Source organism: Gracilinanus agilis, chromosome 3 (assembly GCF_016433145.1).
Source record: "Gracilinanus agilis isolate LMUSP501 chromosome 3, AgileGrace, whole genome shotgun sequence".
In the NCBI taxonomy this organism is placed as follows: domain Eukaryota; kingdom Metazoa; phylum Chordata; class Mammalia; order Didelphimorphia; family Didelphidae; genus Gracilinanus; species Gracilinanus agilis.
Window position 1 is genome coordinate 46271748 of NC_058132.1, and position 10328 is coordinate 46282075.

Genomic DNA, 10328 nt, shown 5'->3' on the forward strand with positions numbered 1-10328 from the left:
CCACCCTATGTCTATTTTTAGTCATCTGTAGTGGACAGGTATGCCTAGAGTCAGTTCTTTAAGTATGAATTAGGATGTTTAGAGACTCTCAGGGTTGGGGCTTAAAGCTCTCCTAATCCAAACTGACTGCAGACCTCAGACATCCAGCTTCCCTTAAGACTTCCAGAGATAAGAGGTCCTTCTTAGGACCTGGGCCCATTCCATTTTGGCAAGGTTCTAAGTCCTTGATGATGAACGCCAAAGATGGCACACAGAGACCTCTCTGTGGGCACCTGCACTGTCACCCACTAGGGGTAGTTACTAGAAAGACAGATGGTCTCAGAGGAGCTGCTCCCTTCCCCCTTTCCACAGTGCCTACCCACACCTCTGCCCAGCAGTCCAATGGAAGAGCTTACTCCCTCCTCTGAGTAGACTATCTGGGCCACTCCCTCCCTTTCTCCCACCTGTCTGGGGTATGGTGGTGGATGCAGAATGGCACTCAGTCTGGGGGGGGGGGGGGAAGAATGGCACATGGTGTCTAAAAGGTTCTAAAAGCTTTGCCATCACTGCTCTAAGTATTACCAAGTTTTCCCATACATTTAGCTGAAAGTCACCCTCTCATACCCTTGGGCCAAGCACAAAACAGCCCTCCAAACTATTGAAGGCAGTTATTAAATCCCACTTTCTACACCCAAGCCTCTTCTCTAGCTGAAACCTCCCAAGAAATGAGGCCTGGGCCATAAACTGCTCAAACCAGAAGGAACCTTGGAACTTATCTGACAGCCAAGAAAGGCCTGGGCCAAGGTGGACTCCAGGAGGGATGACAGGAAGGATACCTGGGGCTCTCTGGGAGAGTGAGAAGCTCTTTCTAGAAAGGTTTCTAGAGGGTGGGGCCAAGATCTCCATTGAGGCAGGGGGCTCAGCTCAGGGACTTCCTCATTCCTCCCTTGACTGCACTATTCTGGAACTTCTCCAAGTCCCTTCATTGAGTACCTGGCACCCCTACTTTCAGCTTTCTTTTTTGTGCTATCTTCCCCCATTATACTGTACACTTCTGTCTTTCATTTTTCTATTTGTATCCTCAGGGCTCACCCTTGTGCTTGGCACATAGTAGGTATTTAATAAATGTTTACTATTATTAAGGGAGTTATTTAATCAGCAACAATTTAATCAATAATATTATTTGGAGAGTTAGTTATAGGGTTCTATAACTTCTTAGTTATAGATTCTAAGGTTATTTAACCTCAGTCTTGGTCTCTGCTTCCATAAAACAGGTTCTTCTGAGGATTCTAAGAAGGCTGAGGAAAAGTACAGGGTACTAATAGGTCTAGGGGTATTTTAGAGGATTTCTAAGACATAAGCGAGTGGGTTTCAAGGGGGTATATAATGATCATGGAGGATCTCTGGGTTTCTGAGGTGGCTGTCATAGGTAATAGGTGGTCATTGGGGGAAATTTCTAATAATAAGTGGGAGATTTATGGGAGTGTCTTATAATGAGTTTCAGGGGTGAATATGAGGGTCCTGGTTGATCACTGATGAAGTGGGTGCTTTTATTTTTTTAAACCCTTACCTTCCTTCTTATAAGCAAGTGACATACCCAGGGTCATATGGCTAGGAAGTGTCTTGAGGTCAAATTTGAACCAGGACCTCCTGTCTCCAGGCCTGGCTCTCCAACTGCTAAGCCACCAAGCTGCTCCCAAGTGGGTGAGCTTTTATTGGTATATAAGGCTGAGGGTCTTTGATGAAGTGGGTGGTTCTTGAAGGAATGTTGGAGGAGGGAACAGGTTAGGTAAGAAGGGTTCTGTGGAAAATCATGGGGGGTGGTCAATGATGAACCAGTTTCTGATAACGAGAGTTAGGGGGGCACCCCTGGGGTCTCCAACCGACGAACTTCGGGGAGAAAGAGGATTGAGGGGACCAGTGGGACACTCTGGATAGGCAGGGAAGTTTCTGATGCATGTAAAGGATTCTGGCGAGGCAACTACCCAGACAGGGGACTTCTGGGGGTCACTGAGAAGTTAGGGAACTTTAGGAGGTTTGCGAAGGTTGGGGGCACATCCTGACAAGGCAGGAGTTTCTGGGGAGTCTCGGGGGCCGCCAGTGGATTAGAGTTTCCAGGTGGCCCCGGGGCGAGGAGGATGCCAGTGCGGAAGCTGGAGACCGGCACGGCCCTGGGGGCGGTTGTAGGGCCCAGGGCGCCACGGGGCGCCGCGGCCTCCCTCCAGTTGGAGGCCGGGACCCCGGCCCAGGAAAGGAAGGCGAGTGGCAAGCTCCAGACTCACCGTGACTTGCGTGGCTTGCGGCCTTCCCCTCAGCCGGTGCAGTTGCCGAAGGCGCCGCCGCCGCTGCCGCCGCTCCGGAACCCCCCCACCCCCAGCACCGCCCGCCTTCCCTCCCAGCCGCCCTCCGAGCCGGGTAGGGAAGGGAGGGCCACCGGACCGCTAGGACCAACCGGCGCGCCGTAGGAGGAGATGGGCGAGTACAGCGACCAATGGAAGGGAAGAAGGAGGGACACTTGAGAAGCCGGCCCCCCAGAGGGGCGGGATAAGTTCAAATGGACAAACCATGCATCCAGTGATAGGCGAGCTCCGTGCAGGAGCAACACGTAGACAGGCCAATCAGCGGTGAGTTGACCGTCAGCCACTTCCGACCCGGCTTCCAGTGCGTGCTGCGTTGAAATGAGCCCCCCTCAACAGCTGGGCAGCTCTTCCTAGTACCGCCCCCACTGGGGGGTAGATGGAGAGGCGAGTCCGAGCCCCGCCTCCCATGTGTGTTAGTGCCCTCTTGGATTTGCTCATGAACTTGAGCAGCAGTTACGGATTCTTGGCTTGGCCCCTCTCCAGGCGTCCCTCATGTCGCATCTATGGGTTTTACATGTGAAATGACTTCTGGGGATTAAGGCAGCTTCCTAACAAACCCCAAATGGGGTAATCAAGATTCCAGTGTCCCCTCAACGGGACCACAGGGGCTCAGGTGTGCTGTTTCCCAGGACAAACCTTGACCCAATCTGGCAGCTTGCCTTATACATTCCCCATTCATACTCCCTTTTAGCTCTACTGCCTAGAGTGGCAACGTGGAAACTGTGTGGAGGGTATGGGTGTGTGCAAGCTGGGCTTGGGTTTTAATTCTGACTCTGACACTTAGAGATTGTAGGATTCCCCGGGGCCAACTTATTTAACCTCAGCCTTGGTCTTTGCTTCCGTAAAATGTGCAAAAAATCCCCAACCACTTGCACTGACGTTGCTGTGAAATTAATATAGAAACGAATAATTACATTATTCCAACATATTATTCGTTGTTTTTTTTTTTAAACCCTTACTTTTGGTCCTAGAATCAATATTATAATTTGGTTCCAAGGCAGAAGAATAATAAGGTTAGGCAATGGAGGTTAAGTGATTTGCTCAGGATTACACAGCTAGGAAGTGTCTGAGGTCATATTTGAACCCAGGTCCTTCCAACTGCTGGCCTGGCTTTCAATCCACTGAGCCATCTAGCTGCCTCCAGTATTTATTCATTCTTCAAAAGGCTTGTTCAGGCCCAGTTCACAATCATGATCATTCCTTTGGATTCCATTCTTACACACTGGGTCTTTCTTCATCTTCAGCTTCTTTGATCTTATCAATGTGGTAGCTGCCCCCACCTTCCCCCCTCTCTTTCCAAGGTCATCTAGAAGAAGACAGTTTTCTGGATACAATTAAACTTGTTCTCTTGTTTCTCTGCTGCAGCTCCTTCTCCCATTTGTAATGTGCAAATTTAACACAGGCTAGGCACAGAGTAATTAGAGATTTCCCAACACATTCTGTCAAAGAATATTAAGGTGGGGGGCAGCTGGGTAGCTCAGTGGATTGAGAGTCAGGCCTAGAGACGGGAGGTCCTAGGTTCAAATCCGGCCTCAGACACTTCCCAGCTGTGTGACCCTGGGCAAGTCACTTGACCCCCGTTTCCTACCCTTACCACTCTTCCACCTATAAGTCAATACATAGAAGTTAAGGGTTTAAAATAAAAAAAAAGAATATTAAGGCGGAAGGAGTTCTGAGATTCTCTACTAAGCTTCTTATCTTGAATGAATGCAGACATAAATAAAGAAGGGAACAGAGGGTGATGAATAGAATCTATTCACGTGAGTCAGGGATAGAATTCTCTCCACTTCCACCACCCAGGGAGGCAGTGACCCAGCTGGAGACAAGGGCCATAAACTCTCTCTTTTCCAACTCTCAGATTGCTCTGAGGTTCAGGGAAGAAATGGGAAAAGGACTGGATTCCGAGGTGAAGACTCTTAAATTCAGCTCCTATCCCCGTGATCCTGGGCAGGTAACGTCCCCTCTGAGACACTTTCTTTACTTAATTTAAGGACATTTATTTAACAGCTGTGCAAGGGTCTAGAGATGCAACCATCAGTTACTGACTTGCATGAATGAAGCATGCAAAAACCCCATTTGGGGCACTGAGGTTACCAAGGTCACACAGGTTACAAATCTCAGAAGTAGTTCTCTGCTGTGTTCTTTGCATCACGGCTTTCCCTTTTTGTAGCTCTAGTGCTTTGCATACAGTACCGGGCTGGGACTGATTGACAGCTCTTGGGAAGAGGGGAGAGAGTGCCCCTAGTGAGGAGGGCAGGGCGGCACTTTCTTTCCTCGGGCCCAAGCGCCCCGGGGGCCGGTTTCCGCACGGCAGACAAAGACCAGCGCACAACATGGCGGCCCCTGGGTCTAGCGGAAAGGTCTGGGACCGGCGCCGGTTTTGCCTCTGACCGACAGCCGGGGTGACGGGGAGACCCGACGGCCGTGGGGGTCAGAGGAGGTTAAGCCTCCAGTGGACCGGCTGTCCAGCCCCCGTATTCCTCTTTCCTGGGCCGTTTCAGCTTTCTCTACCTAGCGGCTATTCTCTCCGAAAGCCCCCGCCCCGCTTCCTGGGAGCCTTACTTTCCCGACGCCGCGGGACTCCCCTAGGCTTGCACCCCTCCCCCATACCCCGATTTGTCGGAGCCGCCGACCCCACCTACCCCTCGTGCCCCCTTCCAGGCTCCACACACCTCCTGCCGGCTAACCTGTTGGCCCCGCCCCGTGCCCCCTCTCACCCGCTGACTCCGCCCCCACCTCGTGCTCTCCCCAGCCCATCCACGTGCCCGCTAGCCCCGCCCCGGACCCCCACCCCTCACCTCACTCCATGGCGGCTGAGGCCCCGAGCCCCGGGGAGAGGATCAACATCCAGGCGGGCGAGGGTCCCCCAGCCTCCGGAGCCAAGGTCGGGAACGGCTGCCCGTGCGGTGACACGGCGGCGGCGCCCGGGCCGCGAGGGCGGTCATGGCGCCACAAATGCGCCTCGTATGTGCTGGCGCTTCGGCCGTGGAGCTTCAGCGCGTCGCTGAGCCCTGTGGCGCTGGGGAGTGCGCTGGCCTATCGCTCCCAGGGCGCGCTGCAGCCGGGCCTGCTGCTGGGCAGCGCCGTGGCTGTGCTGGCCGTGCACGGGGCCGGGAACCTGGTCAACACCTACTACGACTTCTCCAAGGGCATCGACCACAAGAAGAGCGACGACCGCACACTGGTGGACCGCATCCTGGAGCCCCAGGACGTGGTTCGCTTCGGAGTCTTCCTCTACACACTGGGCTGCCTGTGCGCTGCTTGCCTCTACTGCTTGTCCACCCTCAAGCTTGAGCATCTGGCACTCATCTTCTTCGGGGGCCTCTCCAGCTCTTTCCTCTACACTGGAGGTGAGACCCAGCTCCTGGGAGACCAGCCTGGCCCTGGTGGTGCTCCCTAGGAAGCCCCAAGTGGGCCTGGCCAAGCTCCCTTGGGAGGCAAGGCAGCCCACCTCCATTTTCTAGCGAGGACCTAGGGGCCCAGCCCCCAAGTTGGGCTGGGCTCTGCTGCCTATGAGCAGGAGGATCGTGGATCAGTCACTTTTCTTTCCTGGTCCAGAGGTGGTTCCTCTTGTGTAAATGAGGAGCTTGGATCAGAGCATCTGTAAAGGTCCTGATAGCTGTTAGTGAATTAGAGAGGAAGGTGCAACCTTACAAACCTATGGGACTATATTTTTGCCTGTCCTGTGGATTTCTTTTATGGGGACTCCTCCTGCTTGCAGTGTCTCACTTCATGTGATTGCTGAAACCTGAAAACACTGTGGAAGTTTGAAATGTGTTTAATGGTCTCCTAGCTTTCAGATTACAGTTTTCTCTTCAGGAACCAAATTTGGGGGTATGCTTTTGAAAGTCATCAGACAGGGGCAGTTAGGTGGCTCAGTGGATAAGCTGGACAAGCTACCTCACACAATCTGCTCAAGCTGGGAGACCCTGGGCAAGTCACATAATTCCAACTGGTTAGCCCTTCCCCTTGGAGCTAATACCGATTCTAAGACAAGGCAAGGGTTAAAAAAGTCATTGAAAAGCCCCTTTAAGAACCTGGCTCTGGCCCTAGAAGCCATTCTCCCCTTGGTAATCATTTCCAGAGGTTGTTACTTTAGAGGAGAGCAGGCTTTGATTTTTCTGTTCAGTTCACCAAATATTTTAAGTGCCAGGTTCTGGGGAGAGAGAGACAAAAATGAAAGTCTCCTCTGCCAAAGCTTTCCTTCTGTGGCTTCTGCCAATTCCAGCAGGCAAGTTTGAGCAGTAGCCAGAGGGTCGGTTTAGCCAGAATGGAGGGTGTGTATTGGGGGGAATGGGGCAGCCAGGGTAAGTCAGATGGAATCGCTCTGGAAAGGTAAGTGGAGGTCAGTTTGTATTTAGGGGACCTTACATCCCAAGGAGTTAATAAAGCCTTAAGGGAGAGACGTGAGCCTTAGGAAGATGGTTTGGGCAGCTCTGGAGGGTGGGTTAGATAAACTCTGGAAGCAGAGAGACCAAATAAGTGACTTATGATAGTCCAGGTGCTGGGGGAAGGCTCTAAACTATGGTGGTGTCCTTGTGAGTGGAGGAAAGGGGTTCCAGAGAGAGAATACATGGCAGTTGGGGGAGAAGGAAGGAGTTGGAGAATCTCCATATGAGAGTGGTCGGGATGGTGCAAGGTCTGGGCTCAGCTTTCTGCAGATCAGGAATTGGACTTGTTTTAGTCTAGAGGAGAAAAGGCTTAGGAGAACAATGGGATGACAATATTTAAGAGAGCTTAGACTTACTTTGTCTAAGTCTGCCCAGCAGAACTTGGAGCAGTGGGTAAAAGGTGATGACAAACTTTTCTGGCAGCCAGAGTTGGAGGGTGATGGACAGCATTGGAGAGGTCTTGTAGGTAGAGGTTGAGCCACTGCTTGTTGGAGAGGACTTTTGTGCAGATGTCCTTTGAACTAGATCTGAGAACCCTGAGGGTCCTGGGGGGGTAGGAGAGGAGGGAAAGGACTCAGAAACCCCTAAAATCTGCTTTGGAGTAGCAGGGTGAGGAGTTAGGGGACTTCCACAGTTGGAGCTTTATTAAGGAGCCACAGAGGGGTCCTGCCCACCTAAGAAGACAAGAGTGAGGCAAGAGAGAGATGGCAAGAGTTTTGAGAGACTCACCATGTCCAGGGTTTGGCATGTGTTTGCCTCTAGGAATCCTGCCAGCCCTTCTATGGGCTGTGCTCTATTACACTGCTTGTAGCTTTGGTCATGATATTGCTTCCCATTTAAGGAACACTTTTATTGACTTGTCGATGACTTTTTAAAAATGTAATAAGCACAGGTTGAACTTAAAAGCACAAAAAGGAGAAAATGAAAAAAGCTGGTTTTGTCCTTGTCTAGTACTGAAGGACAAAAGGCTTTTTCTCTGATTCTCCAGACTAACCTCAGCATGTATGCTTAGGCCTATCATCATGACTTTGACTTGTGCTTCTCAGGAATATTACTTCTTCCTCCTCTTCTTCAGACTGGGGCTCCTGCTCTGTCTCAGAGGTTAGAAGTAACAAATGACTGGCATTCACCAGGCTGTGATGGATATCTTGAGTCATATTGAGTTATGGAGGAGAGCCCAAGGGCTGCTCTTGGAAGTTGGCCTAGTAGGGCAAGGGAGCATTATTGGCTGCCTCCTATCCTCAGGGAGTCTACAAGGGAGAGAATTCCCCAAACAGGGGAGCCCTGATGATGAATGTGGCCCTCCTGTGGGATTCCAGCTTCCCTACAGGAAACACCTCCAGGTGTTTGGGGTAGATGGTGGCCCTGGAGCTTCAGTTGGTTCAAAGCCATTGTGCCCCCCCCCCAGTTTTGTCCCTCATTTAAGTGGGGCCTGAGGACTCTTGCCAGTCACCTGTTTATTTTTCAGGGGTGAGGGGGTGGGGAGGGGAGTTGAGGAACAACATATGTAATGAAGACTGTGGCCAAAGGCACGAATAGAACCAGAGAGGAAAATTCCTTTGGCCATGAAGCAGACAGGAGAAATGATGGTGGAGTAGGGAAGCACACACTGTGTGCTTAGGAGGAAGGGCTTCTTTCAGGAATGAATGGATTCTAGGGGAAATAAAAAGGAAGCTTTGTTCCTTTCCCTCATGGCCTCATTTGGTGCTTCTTTTTGTAAACTGATGTTTTCATTATGTAACACAGGGATCACATTCCTAAATTCAATATCCTCTACTCTAACCTCCTTATTTTATAGATGCTGAAAATAATAATAATAGCTAACACTTATATGAGGTTTATTATGTGTCAGGCACTATGCTAAGTGCTTTACAAATATTATCTTATTTATTCCTCACTACAATGCAGGGAGGGAGGCGCTATTATTATCTCCATGTTATAGTTGAGGAAATTGAGGCAGTCAGAGGTGAAGCAGCTTATCCAGAATCACAGAGCTGGTAAAGGTCTGAGACAGGATTTGAACTCGTCAGCTCCTTTCTCCAGACCTGGTGCTCTGTGCATGGTGCAGCCCCCAGATGAAGCAGTTAGTACCTACAATGTCAGTGTCTTGCCCTCTTGTAAGACCCTTGAAGTCAGGAGACTGCTTATTTAAACATCGTCCAGTACCTAGCAGGGTGGGCACTTAAATGTATGCTAGGTTATAGTAAGAGCATTGGTAGATCAAAGAGGGGCTTGCTTGGAAACATCTTTCTACTCCTTTGGTGTATTTGGGAACAAATCTGGTTTTGCCCTTGGTACACCACTGTTTTGAGGAGGAGAGAGCCGATTGAAAGGCTTGCTGCCCTGCTTAGAATTCTCTCTCCTTTTGCCCTTTGCTTACAAAGGATTCTTAACTTTTGACACTAAGAGTGAAGTTTTCTAAAAAGTCCTCTTAACGAGCATCTTTGATTTCATGCCAACTCTGTGTTTTGTGGCCATAGGAATTGGATTCAAATATGTGGCTTTGGGAGACCTGGTCATCCTCATCACCTTTGGTCCACTGGCTGTTATGTTCGCCTACGCTGTGCAGGTGGGGTCCCTGGCCATCTTCCCGCTGGTCTACGCCATCCCCTTGGCTCTCAGCACTGAGGCCATCCTCCATTCCAACAACACCCGGGACATGGAGTCAGACAGAGAGGCGGGCATTGTCACTCTGGCCATTCTTATTGGTCCCACCTTCTCCTACATCCTCTACAACACGCTGCTCTTCCTGCCCTACCTAATCTTCAGCATCCTGGCCACTCGCTACACCATCAGCATGGCGCTGCCTCTGCTCACCATTCCCATGGCCTTTTCACTGGAGAGACAGTTCAGGAGTCAGACCTTCAACAAACTGCCACAGAGGACTGCCAAGCTCAACCTCCTGCTGGGGCTTTTCTACGTCTTTGGCATCATCTTGGCACCAGCAGGCACCCTGCCCAAACTCTAAAGGGACCCAAGGTTCTGCCCCCAACCCTTGTGCCCCCTTCAGTGGAATGTGACTCCCTGGTGTCTGAGAACAGACTGGGATTCTGTGACCTTTCACCCTTTCTGAGTAACAGACTCTTAATATGCAAAATGTGTGAATGATGGCAGTCTGGTAGTGATCCAAGGGCAGAGTGCTCGCTCCGTTCACAGTCTCCACTAGAGGGCAGTGTCCTGTCACTTTGAAATGAAGCTTCCCCTTCCTTGCACATGGGAGTACTCAGAGCACTCTCAGGGGCTTAGCCTCTTGCCTCACCATCCCCCTTCAATTAGGACCCTAATTACTGGGCACTTATTACAATTCTTATTTCAGCTCTATTTTCTTACCGGTCTGGTTTTTCATGAAATATGATGATGATTAGTACCAAGCTCAATGAACATAGGCAGTGCCTGTCTCTTACTCTTTGAACTCTGGTCCAGAAAAGTGCTGTCAAAGGGAGAAAAATCCTTCATTAACAGCCTAGTGTGGCTCAGACAGGTTTGCCCCTTGATGCATCTACTCTCTTTGTCAGTTGCCACAATTGACTAAAAATACTAGGTCACCTTTTAGCAAAGAATCCATCGGGGGACAAGGAGAAAAAAGAGGCCTTCCAAA

General features: G+C 50.6%; 2 protein-coding genes across 2 annotated transcripts in view; one reads left to right on the top strand and one right to left on the bottom strand.

Annotated features, from left to right (window-relative positions):
- The window catches only part of MTOR (mechanistic target of rapamycin kinase), a 112173-nt gene extending 109863 nt beyond the window's left edge, over window positions 1-2310 (bottom strand). The window contains exon 1 of the mRNA XM_044667737.1: window positions 2262-2310. The gene's annotated coding sequence lies outside the window, so the exon portion shown is untranslated. The remainder of the gene's footprint in view (window positions 1-2261) is intronic.
- Window positions 2311-5145: 2835 nt separating this feature from the next.
- Window positions 5146-10051, top strand: UBIAD1 (UbiA prenyltransferase domain containing 1). The gene is made up of 2 exons (XM_044671273.1): window positions 5146-5689; window positions 9211-10051. The coding sequence occupies exons 1-2, from the start codon at window positions 5146-5148 to the stop codon at window positions 9696-9698; spliced, it is 1032 nt and encodes a 343-aa protein (XP_044527208.1). The 3' UTR covers window positions 9699-10051.
- The last annotated feature ends 277 nt before the right edge of the window (window positions 10052-10328 follow it).

Coding starts and splice junctions, on each gene's coding strand:
- UBIAD1 (XM_044671273.1), top strand. CDS start 5,146: ATGGCGGCTGAGGCCCCGAGCCCCGGGGAGAGGATCAACATCCAGGCG. Junction 5,690..9,210: donor CTCTTTCCTCTACACTGGAG/GTGAGACCCAGC, acceptor TTGTGGCCATAG/GAATTGGATTCAAATATGTG.